This window comes from Xiphophorus couchianus, chromosome 4, assembly GCF_001444195.1.
Source record: "Xiphophorus couchianus chromosome 4, X_couchianus-1.0, whole genome shotgun sequence".
NCBI classification, from domain to species: Eukaryota; Metazoa; Chordata; class Actinopteri; order Cyprinodontiformes; family Poeciliidae; genus Xiphophorus; species Xiphophorus couchianus.
Window position 1 is genome coordinate 12,510,647 of NC_040231.1, and position 13,534 is coordinate 12,524,180.

Below are 13,534 nucleotides of genomic sequence, written 5' to 3' on the forward strand. Positions count from 1 at the left end.
TTTGCAGAAAAAGAGGACTTGCAGTCCCTTGACGACTGGAGTTTGAGACCCCTGCTCTAATGCCTTCACACAGTTCCACTGTAAATCAGCAACCATGTGACACCAACAATGCGATGGAAGCTCGTCCCACATCCCAACGTGGTAACTCCCAGCAGCCTGCTCACTCAACTGATTCGCAGATGACAGACTTAGTCAGATGTCTAGCACAACGAGAGCATGTTGCAACAGGTCTATTATAGTTTAACGACAGACCAGAGAACTACAGGGCATGGCGACTTTTATTCCAGAATGCTATAAAAGACTTAAACCTAACGTGATCAAGAAATGGACCTTGAGTGAATCAACTGAGCATGCAAAACACATAAGATCTATCCATATAAACCAGCCAGCTAAAGGGTAGAACATGATCTGGAATAGGTTAAATGCTTGTTATGGTATATCTAAAGCTATTGAGAAAGCTTCATCCGCACTACACCCAGGTCAGGCACCATGGGTTAAAGACAGAAACACACCATTAGAGCACTGCAGGAAGCCATAATCCATTCAAACTTCAGAAGTTAATTGTTACATTATGTGACTTCTGTTTCATTATTTTTGTGCACAGCTCTTTGGTCTTGTTGGAGTTTAAAGTTCTCCAGTAAATCAGGAATAGTAACTCCAGAACTGCAGAGTTTAGATGCTGCATGTTCATTTCTGATGGAAAATAAGGACAAAATCTTAATAAATAAATTACTTCTGATGTTCCTCTTCGTGTGATTTAAAACTCATGTCATGTTTCTAATCTCAGTTCAGGGAAAATATCAACTGAACAAACTGAACCATGACTGTAAAGACAATCAGCCAGAAAATGTTTCTTTATGATGCATTTATTGATTTATTTTTCATTTCTGAGGCAGAGAAAGCTCCATTAGGGAGGTCAAAATCAGGTGAGAGAAAACAAAACTATTGATTTATTCTAATTCTACAAACATGTGGATCAAACTGAAGAAGATACAATTATAAAATCATATGTGAGATGAAAGTGAGTTTTCATCAAATTTACAATCAAGTTTCCCCTATGGCAAACTCACTGCAAGCTTGTGCACTGCAAAACCAGAAAATTTACCAATTATTTTTAGTCTATTTTCTACTGCAAATCTCTCAGTTCATTTCAGATAAAGCAAAACTAATTTACAAGTAACTTTGTATGAAAATATGTGAGCTGCTTGTTTGAGTCAATTCCTTAATATAGATGAAAGAGTTCTTGTTTCATTGGCTGATTATTTAAGTTATAAGAGGGGAAAATGTTTTATTATTAGTGAAATAATCTGTCAATGCAACGAGAACTTTATTCAAGTTTCTTTAGAACAGAGATGTTAAAGTTTCTCTGTATACAGATGACAGCACAGATCAGTGTCTGTCCTGTGATTGGTGACTTTCTTTCCAACAGGAAGTCATGAACAGAGATTAAAAGCTGCTGCAGGACTGCAGACATTCACAGGAAGCTGGACCAGCAATGGCTCTGCTGAAGGTTCTGCTGCTGCTGCTGCTGGGGTTGGGTGAGTTGGAAACACTGGAGACACAGGAGACACTTCCACTGGTTCAGGGAGGCTGCTGCTCTGTGTGACTCTCAAATGTCCCTCTGTTTTAGGCTGCAACTTCTTTGCATATAAACTGTGATGCTTTTTAATCTTTAACTGTTTATTCTTTTTCTGTTCCAGCTGCCATGTTTGCACCTGATTTCTGAGTAAAGTCCTCCTTTTTCTGCTTCAGGTGTTTCAGTGAACTCAGATGTTTCTCTGCAGAAGAGAATCATTGGAGGTTATGACTGTCATCACACGGAGCGTCTTTATCATGTTCGGCTGGAGAGCAAGAATGGTACTCATATGAAGCGATGTGGAGGATCTCTGATCCACCCTGAGTGGATCCTGACTGCAGCTCGCTGTTGGAAGTCACAGTCAGGATGGTAGGAAAGAAACATAAAGACAGTTTTATCTGCAGATTATCAGGTTTTCTGTCTGTTCATTATAATCTAACCTTTTCTGCAGGACTAACAGAGCAATGGTAAAAGTTCATCCACGAACTGTTATACAGTACATTCAGGTAATCCAACAAGCTCCTGTGATTTATAATGACAACAACCAGTACCATGACATCATGTTGCTGAAGCTTCAGAGACCAGTAACAGATGTCCCACTTGCTCAGCTTCCAGACTGCAGTTATCGTCTTCAAAAGTAAGTCTTTCTCCGATCAAAAACATGACTTCAGGTTTTCTGTCTCCACTCCTCCAGTCCTGCTGCCTCTGCTTCAACACACCTGAGTCAGGTAATCAGGCCACCAGCAGAACCAGAACCTGTTTAGCTCAGGTGTGTTGGACCAGAGACACATGTAAAGGACACAGGACACACTGAGGACTGGAGGTGGACACTCCTGTGTCAATGGATGAAGTCCAGATTTATTTTCTGTACTTTCATTGTTCTGCATAATAATTAATTTTCTACATTGTTATCTTGTATTTTTACATTTTATTCTTATTGTGTTTTAGAGGCGATGTTGTTCAACTGGCAGGAGAGGCAGCAACAACAGCGGGCCCCAATAATGAGCGATGTGAGAGAAATATTGAATTCATGAGAATAAAATCTTTGTTTCTGTCTCTGCAGAGAAGGTTGAGTGAAGGACAAAATAATGATGCTCTTGTTTCTCTGCAGTACCTGCAGCTCCTATTCCACCACAACTTCAGTGTGTCGACATGAGAGTTGTTCAGTTTTCCGGCTTCATCCCAACATATGGGCATGTATTCTATGCTTCAGCAGCGAACAAGGATATATGTCGTGTAAGTTTGTTTCGTCAATATCTCCCTACAGTGATTAGAAGTCTTTTCTGTTTTACAACATAAATATTTTGATACTAATTTTTCTACAGTGCGACACTGGTGGAGCAGTGGTGCACAGCACCATGATTTACGGTTTGATATCTGTTGGTCAACCTGATTACGCATGTCAGAGACCAACTGCAGCCCTGGATGTGTGTGAATATCTGGGGTGGATAAAGCAAATAACTGGGATTCAATAAAACATAAAGTATCATGAAATATAATTCTTATATTTCATCTCACATATGATTTTATAATTGTATCTTCTTCAGTTTGATCCACATGTTTGCAGAATTAGAATAAATCAATAGTTTTGTTTTCTCTCACCTGATTTTGACCTCCCTAATGGAGCTTTCTCTGCCTCAGAAATGGAAAATAAATGCATCAAAAAGAAACATTTTCTGGCTGATTGTCTTTACAGTCATGGTTCAGTTTGTTCAGTTGATATTTTCCCTGAACTGAGATTAGAAACATGACATGAGTTTTAAATCACACGAAGAGGAACATCAGAAGTAATTTATTTATTAAGATTTTGTCCTTATTTTCCATCAGAAATGAACATGCAGCATCTAAACTCTGCAGTTCTGGAGTTACTATTCCTGATTTAGTAATGAAACAGAAGTCACATAATACAACAATTAACAAATAAAATCTTAATAACTTAGAAATAATAGAAAAAGTCATCACATTATTAATAAATATACTAAGGAAATAAAAAGTTCAATCATTAAAGACAAGTTAAAAGTCAAAATCTGGAATGAAAGAAGTTTTAAGAAAATATTTAAATACAGGTAGAACTAATTAATGGTAGCTATTGGTTGCCACAAATTAAAATTAAAATGATAGAAAATGTTCCTCTTTTGCAGTTAAATTTTAATTTTTAACACTTTTTATAGGGTCATATAAAGTTATAAAAAAGAATCTTCTTAAAAATATTAACATAAAAATCACCTGCAAAATAAAGGATAAAGTGACAAAATAATTATTTACTTCACTGTTGAAATTAAAATCTAAATTACATGTTAATTATGTAAGATTTCTCAGAAATTACAATTTTGTTTTCAAAATTTTAAACATGACAGACGTTCTCTGTAAATTTTATAGTAACATCTGGAAAAAGTAAGACGATGTTAGTACTGCTAAAATGTGTCATTAAATCTTTATTGTTACGTTTTTCAGTGATATTACATCAAATTAAACAGAAAAGAAGGTTTGTTAGCAGTGACATGTGGCGAGGTTCACAGCTTGTGAGTCACTGACTTAATCATAATCAGATTTACAAATATAAACAACTTGCATTGACTGTTTACATACGGAAATTTCACGCATGCGCATAATGCTGGAGGGAAAAAATTCAATTCTTTTACATGCCATCCATAGCCACGGTGCTGCAGTAGAATAATTTGTTAACTCAATGAAACTTGGAAATGTATTATTAATTTAGTGCTATTCTCCACAGCACAGCGAAAAAACGTTGAAGTACAACTCAAAACCACCTTTTTATCGCCCTCTGTATTGGCCAAGCTCAGACTATATGTCTGAGTTTAACTCAACACTACTATATGTTTCAGGGTTCAACACCAAAAAAAACCCAGTAAATATGTCTCATAGTTTGAAGCAAACCTTTCATCTTTGGGCTTGCTCTTCCTTTAGTATTATTTCCTGCTTCGATTGAAAATCCACTTTCGAAAACTATTTAAATGTAGAAATGTAGTCAGCCATTTTGACGTCAGAAGAAAAGAGAAAAAAATAAATATGTCGCTGCACTTGACTTATTACTGTATGGCTAGCTCGCTGTCTTTTACTCTGCAGTTGTAGAGTCACAAGACCAATGTCTGGGATCATGAGCGCCCCCTGCCATGAGGCAAGAGAACTGCCTGCCTCACCTCGAATCTTTTCTCTGCTGTTTCTAATCGCTCCTCAACACACAAAACACGTTACACACACAGTTGGTGATAAAAAACACTACATCATATACATAAGCTAAAATATGGAAAATCAAATCCCATTAAATTTTTAACTATTGTATCGGTGACATAAAGACAGAAGTGTAGTTGGGAGGCAGAAGGGAGCTTGAGCCCCTGCACCTTTTATCCTTGATGCCCCTAGTGCCTTTGTAAAAAGAGGGGTTTTTTTCTTCTTTCAATTTTTAAGTATTGTTTTCTATCTGTGTGTCAGGATGCCTGCCTGTGGCCCTCAACAATAATATTTAGTTAAATATAATTTAGGAAAATAAATCAATTTGACTTCCCTCGGACTAGTCATGACTGAGGATTCTCAGTTTCTCTGCCTCCATGTTGTTAAGACACCGGGTCCATGGTGAGGAGGAGGGGGGCGATCTGCGCCCTCTAACTATCCATGGGCAATAATTCCAGGGTATTAGAGGAGAAGCAAGGAGCGGGTAATCCAGGCGAGTATGAGCACCAGAGTGGTCAGAGCTGTTCTATGAGGAAGGAATAGATGGGAGAGGAGCCAGAAACATGTTTAAACACTTTAACTGCAGCAATGAGCGCTAGGGTGTACCACTGTTGAAGCGGAACCATCTGGCGCCTGCCTCTTCTTCTTTAGCTTGCATCCATTTTTGTTGCACTACTTCCATCTGTTTGATCCTAATAACTATACCTCAAATTCTCCTAATGAACCCAGTATGTTTTAAAAAATGAAAAATCTCCTTTTTCCCCTCTTTGCTATTTAACTCAACCACATTCTCAAATTTCAATTATCCATTAAGACCTAATTCCATTTTTAATAATCTTCTTTGATTCACATATTTCCTACAACTAATAAAAACATGTTCCAGTGTTTATACAGTATTACACCAACTACATAAACCAGTAAGATGTTTTCCCATCTTAAAAAGAGTGCCATTTAATAAACTTTGACCAGTTTTTATTCTATTTATAATTATCTCCTCCCTCCTGTATATTCCTCTAATTCTTACAACATCAACTTTATTTTGTATCCTATATAAATGACTTTCCATTCATTTCATTGTCCCACCTAATTTTCCATAACTTCTTACTTTCTTTCCAAACTATACTTTTGCCTTTAGATTTAGATAACGTTACTGGCATATCAATATCTTATTATTTAACAGCTTCCTCAGCCAACCTATCTGCTCCTTTATTACCCAAAATACCTACACAAGCAGGAGTCCAAAATAATATTAAATATTTATTTCGTTCACATATTCTATGATGAACAGCCATAACCTAATATAATATATTTTGATGATTTTTGAGTGAGTTTTCACTTTTATTTTGTTCACTGTAAATATTTGGACTTAATTTTTAACTCTGAATTTTTCATGAATAAAAGATTAAAAAGAAAAAAAATTGCAAAATCTCGTCTGATCACAGAAAGTAAGGAGGGTCGGTCCTGGTTACTACTGGGATGGGACACCGCCTGGGAGTACAAGGTGCTGTAAGCTTTTGCTGGCTCTTTCACTAAAATATCTTTTGTGAAAAGTGACACAGAAGCAAAAATGTACCAGAGCAGAGGTATAAACAGATGTAGAAGTGGTCAGTAGTGAGTTAAAATGTAAAAGTCTTTAGTGCCCCCTGGCGGTGGCGAAGGATGAAAGCACTAGGTGTGGTGGGTTGTTGGGGTTTGAACCAACAACCCACCAATTGTGGGGTGAAGTCCCGCCACTGTCGTCACCATCACCCCAATTAAAAAATTATTACTACAAAACAACAAAATCAGGCAAAACTTTTCCAGGTCAATTTAAAATAAAACTTTCACAAAAACTGCAGGTGTGTTTCTGTGTCTGGTGAATGTTTGATAAAACAAGCTTGTTCTTCATTCAGTGAAGTTATTCACACTGGATAGAGGATCCACAAGTTTTAATCAACAAGTTAGAATAGAAATACTTCATGATAAAATGTATCAAATAAAAGTACATTTATGTCTTTATGTAGATTCATGTGAGCTTAATCTTTGCTTTGAGATCTGTTTTATTGCATCTTGAAATCTATTTTGATAGAGATATTAATGGCTTTCTTACACAATCAGATAGTATTTTGCAAAGATTTGTAGATCTTTAAGTTTATAGCATTTTTTTATTTCCTGGTTCAGTAAAGGGATCCTAAAAAGCCACGTTCACAGAAACATCTGCCTCTCCCAGCTGCTGCCTTCCCTTCTTGAGAAAAAATATACCTACACGTTTTGTTTTACTACCTGTATGTGTCATTAGCAGGAGAAGATCTATTGTTGGCTTTACCATGGGACAAATGCATAACTTATCCCCTATATTGTTTCTTGCAGATAGATCATATTCCTCTAAATGAATTGGACTGGTCCCAAACCAGTTTACAGTTTGGAACTGAGACAAACTCCATAAAGGTGCCAAGCCCTTTATGTTCAAACATGTTCAACCTGCAGCTGAGTACATGTGAGCAGATAAAACAGAGAAAAGACAAAGAGTCCTTTTGTCCATAACAGAGTGTTCCTTATGAATTTCTTGTAACATTTCTTGTCTATAAAATCACAAGATTCATAGTTTCTTTTACAAAGGACATTTTAGTTACGTTAGTCTTTTTGTTTTTCACAATGTAGCATCAGGGCTTTTTTCCTATTTTTGGAAATTCATGATTGTCCTTAACTTGATCTTTGTTAGGGCATTAGTTCCACTTTACACCAAACTAACTTTTAGCCACATAAAACAGATGTTTTTTCTTCAATTAGCAGATAAATATGTAATCATGTCTCTTATTAGTAAAATCACAGACTGTTACTCGCCAGTTCGTCTTGTTTCTCCACGCCACTGATCCTCATCCCTTCTCCCTGGTTTCCTCATGGTCTCTCCATGTCTCTTGTTTGGATTTATGTCCCTTGTACTTTTTGTTGTAAATTTGATTTTTAATTAAATCTACAACAGAACTTTTACATCTCCTGCCTGCTGCATTTGGGTCCACACTTCAACAACACTCATCCTGACAGACAGTGGTAATGCATTGGACTTTAAAACCACTCTGTCCATCATGGTCAGTGTGGAATGAATATATGTAAACATTTAAATATAAATAAAAATAGTTTTTTTAAGAACCACAATTAAGTCTTACTTTGTTACAAAATAAAATGGCAACAATGGACTTTTTCCCTTAAATCTTCAAGACCTAAAATATAAAAATGTTTTTATAGCCAAAATATTTGCTGGAAATGGTGCATATTGTATATCTATTATATAGTTTCCATTTGGAAACTACATCAGTAGTATTAGTCTTTATGGGTTGCTTCATGTCATAATATGTTTTTTTACCTGCAAGAGTTTCTACGCTGTGTACCACATTATTATGCAAATTGGATTTAGGTGTCATAAAGATTACATTTTTTGTTGTGCTATTACATTTATAGATGGTTTTGTGTGTCAGGGCTCTTTGAATCACTATAATTAATTTCAGAGAGCTGGGTTCATCAGTTTGTCTGGTGAGCTCAATTAAAGGAAATCTACTTAATGTTCCACATTATTAACCAGGCCGCAGGTTTCAAGCAATATGGGAAAGAGAAAGAATCTCTCTGCTGATGAAAATCATCAGATAGTGTAGTGCCATATGACAAGGTATGAAAACATTAGATATTTAACAAAAACTGAAGCGTTATCATCGTACTGTGAAGAGATTTGTGGCTGATTCAGAACAAAGATGGGTTTGTACAGATAAAGGCAAAATGAGGAAGGTTTCTGTTAGACAAATTCATCGGATTAAGAGAGCAGCTGTTAAAATGCCTTTGCAAAGCAGCAAACAGTTATTTGAAGCTGCTTGTGCCTCTGGAGCCTCAAGGTGGAGGATCCTCCAGAGGCTTGTGGTGCATGAACCTACTATTGGGCCACTAACCAGAGCTCACAAGCAGAACCGGTCGCAGTGGGTCCAGCCATACATGAAGATTAATTTTCAAACAGACTTGTTCACTGATGACTGCTGTGCAACCCTGGATGCTCCAGATGGACGCAGTAGTGGATTGGTGGTGGACGGTGTTAAGGAAAAATGATTATTTTTAGTGCTTGATACAGTTAATCTTAAAAGCTATATGGAACACTCTTATTTGGAACAGTTTTGTGTCGAGCATTTGGGATTGAGCCAGATGAGCAGGCATTCAGGCAAACAGGGGCCAAAATGCAGATCACTCAATGGAGTCTCCCCGCTGTGAAGCAAAGCCATGAAATTAGCATTTTCCTTGGGAGACAGAGACTTTAGATTTCTCAGGTATCTGTGAGGTCTTATCTCAGGATCGTTCTGTACTCAGAATGACCGTGGGAGCCACGGGGGGTCAGGGCCAGCAATCCGCTTCTTTGTCTCGGTAGAAGGCAGATGGTCCTTTGATCTTTGCGTAGATCAGGGGGAGTTCCAAGTTTCTCTGAGTGCTTAAGGGAGTTTCCAGTTGGTCAACAAGAGGAACGCCTTGAGTGCATAAATTAAATAGAGAAACACCTCTTTAGTATAAGATTTCGCGTCGGAAGAGAAAATGCAGAGAGCGGCCACCATTTTGCCTTTTTGCATTGGCTCTCTCTCCAAAGACGTCTTTGCTTTTTGTTTGTCTTTTGTTTTGTGTTTGTCTGTCTTCCCCTTGTCTGTCTTTATTTTTATGAGAAAAATGCATATCTCTGTTCCTCTGCAGCTTTGTTGTTGATTGCTTTGTATGAGATTAAACTCTGTGATCTGTGTCGTCAACGCGTTTTGTTGTTGCTTTCACTTTAGAGCACGCCGCCGCCACTCGCTGAGGATCCCGGGAAAATTAAAGAGGAAAGAGCCAAACGTTTTGTCCAAAGTTAACGTTAAATTACCTCTTTTTTAACAACGGCCACCACATCCCAACATGGCTGTGACGTCAGCAAGGAGGTGGTTGTTAGAGAGTTTTTGGTATTATCATTTTATTTTCTTACTCTAGTTCACATTAAGTCTATAAATCTTTGTGATTTTCTGTTTAAAGTGTTCTCTTCTTTAAATGACCTGGAGGTCACTACTGTCTGCTCAACTTTACGAGAAATAGATAACACTGAGTTTCTCAGACTTTAAACCCTTTTGCAAGAACACCTCCTAATTTAGTAACTACCTGTGAGCAGTCGTATTTTGTTTTCTTGACAGTATTGACCAAGATTTGAACCGGGCTCAGACCTTTGATCAGATATCACATCTGGACCTGGGTTGTTAGATGTTTGGGTTAGAAGCTTTACGACCTCTGTTGTTTTTCCTGACTGCCCCCTTGCCTGTCCTTCTTAGACAATAAAAACAGGAGCCGTTGTAAGGGCAGCCCAGAATGCTCTGTGGATTCTTCGGAGGAAGAGTTCTCAGAGCCTTCCCTTTTGCAAAAGCTCCACGTTGAAATTCATATACGTTGTCTGTGGTTCTTTCTTTTATTTAGTTTCGAAAGGAAAATACCTATCAGTGGTGGAGTCATTTTTTTGGGCTGAACTCATGGGGAGAGAATCATTGGTCGGTCCCTTCAGAGTCATGACCATAGATGAAGGTGGGAATGTAGATCAACCGGTAAATCGAGAGCTTCACTTCACTCAGCTCTCTTGTCACCAAAACAGATTGGTACAGCTAATTTTACCATAGTTTTCTTTTAAACGTGTTTTGAAAATCAGAATTGTTTTCATTTAATTAGGTGAATTTCTGTGAGTTTAATTGTTTTGTTGCAATTTTGCATTTACAACAAATGCAAATGCTCTTCACCACCCAACACTGTAATATTGTTCTTTTTCAAATTAAAAGAACCAAACCCTTTTCTGTTGTTCACGGCTCATCAAAAAACAAGATGATGCTAGTTTCGGGAGCAAAGGCAGATGTGAATTCTTGTAGATTGGGAACCAAACAGTTTTTCTTAAAAAAATATCAACCTGAAAACAAGAACAAGTCGCTCTTTCTTCAGAAATTCAATTTTATTTCATCAATTTTATTCCCTTGAGCAAAACTCACTGTAAGCTTGTGCACTGCAAAAACAGAACATTTACCAATAATTTTTAGTCTATTTTCCAGTCCAAATCTCAGTTCACTTGAGATAAGGCAAAAGTAACTAATAAGGAACTTTGCAGCAAAATACATGAGCTGCTTGTTTTGAGTCAATTCCTTAATATTGATGAAAAAGTTTTGTTTCATTGACTGATTATTTAAGTTATAAAACTGGGAAATGTTTGGTTATTAGTGAAATAATCTGTCAATAACAACTTTTTTCAAGTATATTTATAATGATGAGGTGTCTGTCCTGTGATTGGTGGCTTGCTTTCCAGCAGGAAGTTGTGGACAGGGTTTAAAAGCTGCTGCTGGACTGCAGACATTCACAGGAAGCTGGACCAGCAATGGCTCTGCTGAAGATTCTGCTGCTGCTGGGGCTGGGTGAGTCGGAGACACTGGAGACACTGGAGACACTTCCACTGGTTCCGTGAGGCTGCTGCTCTCTGTGACTCTCAAACTTCCCTCTGTTTCTGTTTCAGACTGAAATGTCTTTGCATATAAACTGTGATGCTTTTTAATCTTTAACTGTTAATCCGTTTTCTGTTTCAGCAGCCATGTTTACTCCTGATTTCTGAGTAAAGTCCTCCTTTTTCTTCTTCAGGTGTTTCAGTGAACTCAGATGTTTCTCTGCAGAAGAGAATCATTGGAGGTCAAAACTGTGATGAAGGTGAGCGTCTTTATCACGTTCGGCTAGAGATCACAAGGGGTGAGAGAAAGGAAGGATGTGGAGGATCTCTGATCCACCCTGAGTGGATACTGACTTCAGCTCACTGCATGGCTGAGCCAGGATGGTAGGAAACAGACATGAAGACAGTTTTATCTGCAGATTATCACGTTTTCTGTCTGTTCATTATAATCTAACCTTTTCTGCAGGATTATTGTAGCATTGTTCAAAGTTCATCCAAGGACTATTATACGTTACAATCAGGTAATCCAACAAGCTCCTGTGATTTATACTCGCGACGGCCAGCAGCATGACCTCATGTTGCTGAAGCTTGAGACACCAGTAACAGATGTTCCACTTGCTCGGCTACCAGACTGCAGGCGTCGTCTTAGTAGGTAAGTCTTTCTCTGATCAAAAACATGACTTCAGGTTTTCTGTCTCCACTCCTCCAGTCCTGCTGCCTCTGCTTCAGCACACCTGAGTCAGGTAATCAGGCCACCAGCAGAACCAGAACCCTCAGCTTAGCTCAGGTGTGTTGGACCAGAGACACATGTAAAGGACGCAGGACACACTGAGGACTGTAGGTGGACACTCCTGTGTCAGTGGATGAAGTCCAGATTTATTTTCTGTTCTTTCATTGTTCTTCATAACAATTAATTTTCTACATTGTTATCTTGTATTTTTACATTTTATTCTTATTGTTTTTTAGAGACGATGTTGTTCAGCTGGCAGGAGAGGGAGCAACAACAGCCGGCCCCAATAATGAACGATGTGAGAGAAATATTGAAGTTATGAGAATAAAATCTTTGTTTCTGTCTCTACAGAGAAGGTCGAGTTAAGAACATTTTTATGAATCTCATGTTTCTCTACAGTATCCGCTAATCCTATTCCACCACAACTTCAGTGTGTCGACATGAGAGTTATTCAGTTTTCCGGCTTCATCCCGACATATGGGCATGTATTCTATGCTGAAGCACCTAATAAGGATATATGTTTTGTAAGTTTGTTTCTTAAATACCTCTCTGCAGCGATTAGAAGACTTTTCTGTTTTACAACATAAATAAATATGTTGATATGAATTTTTCTACAGGGTGACACTGGTGGAGCAGCGATGCACAACGACATGATTTATGGTGTGATTTCTCTTGGTCAACCAGACCATGCATGTCAGAGACCAGCTGCAATCCTTGATGTGTGTGAATATCTGGCATGGATACAACAAACAACTGGGATTCAATAAAACATAAACTATAATAAAATAAAATTTTCATGAAATTTCATCTCACATATAATTTTATAATTGTATCTTCATCAGTTTGATCCACATGTTTGTAAAATTACAATGTATCAATAGTTTTGTTTTTTCTCACCTGATTTTGACCTCCCTAATGGAGCTTTCTCTGCACCTCAGAAATGAAAATTAAATCAATAAATGCATGAAAAAGAAACATTTCCTGGTTGATCGTCTTTACATTCATGGTTCAGTTTGTTCACTTGATATTTTCCCTGAACTGAGTCTAAAAACGTGACAAGTTTTAAATCACATGAAGAGGAACACCAGAAGTAATTTATTTATTCAGTTTTTGTCTTTATTTTACATCAGAAATGAACATACAGCATCTAAACTCTGCAGCTCTGGAGTTACTCTTCCTGATTTAGTTCTAGAGAATTTTAAACTCCAACAAGACCAAAGAGCTGTGCACAAAAATAATGAAACAGAAGTCACATAATACAGCAATTAAAAAAATCACAAGTTGAACATAACACAAAAAACATCACATTATTAATAAAGATACAAAGGAAGTAAAAAGTTCAATATTCAAAAACAATTTAAGAGTCAAAATCTGGAAAGAAAGAAGTTTTAAAATAATTTAAAAACAAGTAAAACTAATTAATGGTAGCTTCTGGTTGCCACAAATGTAACATAAAGGATAAAAAAAATTATCTATTGCAGTTAAAGTGTCATTCTTTATTTTAATTTTAACACTTTTTATAGGCTTACATGAAGCTATAAAAAAAATAATTATCTTAAAAACATTAACATAAAAATTGCCTGCAAAATAAAGG

The 13,534-nt window shown here is 37.2% G+C and overlaps 2 protein-coding genes and 2 long non-coding RNA genes across 4 annotated transcripts; 3 read left to right on the forward strand and 1 right to left on the reverse strand.

Moving 5' to 3' along the window:
- The first annotated feature begins 1,483 nt into the window (after nucleotides 1–1,483).
- LOC114143470 (trypsin-like) lies at nucleotides 1,484–3,202 on the forward strand. Its single transcript, XM_028015546.1, has 6 exons — nucleotides 1,484–1,538; nucleotides 1,753–1,945; nucleotides 2,028–2,213; nucleotides 2,525–2,586; nucleotides 2,688–2,812; nucleotides 2,902–3,202. The coding sequence occupies exons 1-6, from the start codon at nucleotides 1,496–1,498 to the stop codon at nucleotides 3,049–3,051; spliced, it is 759 nt and encodes a 252-aa protein (XP_027871347.1). The 5' UTR covers nucleotides 1,484–1,495; the 3' UTR covers nucleotides 3,052–3,202.
- Nucleotides 3,119–13,193, reverse strand: LOC114143520 (uncharacterized). Its single transcript, XR_003595263.1, has 2 exons — nucleotides 12,874–13,193; nucleotides 3,119–3,212 (listed from the first exon to the last, which is right to left on the reverse strand). It is a non-coding gene; the product is annotated as an uncharacterized LOC114143520 (long non-coding RNA).
- LOC114143521 (uncharacterized) lies at nucleotides 7,092–7,732 on the forward strand. The gene is made up of 2 exons (XR_003595264.1): nucleotides 7,092–7,195; nucleotides 7,580–7,732. It is a non-coding gene; the product is annotated as an uncharacterized LOC114143521 (long non-coding RNA).
- Nucleotides 11,031–12,742, forward strand: LOC114143491 (cationic trypsin-3-like). The gene is made up of 6 exons (XM_028015572.1): nucleotides 11,031–11,184; nucleotides 11,405–11,594; nucleotides 11,677–11,862; nucleotides 12,177–12,238; nucleotides 12,340–12,464; nucleotides 12,558–12,742. The coding sequence occupies exons 1-6, from the start codon at nucleotides 11,148–11,150 to the stop codon at nucleotides 12,705–12,707; spliced, it is 750 nt and encodes a 249-aa protein (XP_027871373.1). The 5' UTR covers nucleotides 11,031–11,147; the 3' UTR covers nucleotides 12,708–12,742.
- Nucleotides 13,194–13,534: the final 341 nt, after the last annotated feature.

Bases quoted from the DNA above. Each gene is read 5' to 3' on its own strand.
- LOC114143491 (XM_028015572.1), top strand. From the start codon at position 11,148: ATGGCTCTGCTGAAGATTCTGCTGCTGCTGGGGCTGG. The intron at 11,185-11,404 runs GTGAGTCGGAGA...TTTCTTCTTCAG, and splicing joins TCTGCTGCTGCTGGGGCTGG to GTGTTTCAGTGAACTCAGAT. The intron at 11,863-12,176 runs GTAAGTCTTTCT...ATTGTTTTTTAG, and splicing joins TGCAGGCGTCGTCTTAGTAG to AGACGATGTTGTTCAGCTGG.
- LOC114143470 (XM_028015546.1), top strand. From the start codon at position 1,496: ATGGCTCTGCTGAAGGTTCTGCTGCTGCTGCTGCTGGGGTTGG. The intron at 1,946-2,027 runs GTAGGAAAGAAA...CCTTTTCTGCAG, and splicing joins TGGAAGTCACAGTCAGGATG to GACTAACAGAGCAATGGTAA. The intron at 2,214-2,524 runs GTAAGTCTTTCT...ATTGTGTTTTAG, and splicing joins TGCAGTTATCGTCTTCAAAA to AGGCGATGTTGTTCAACTGG.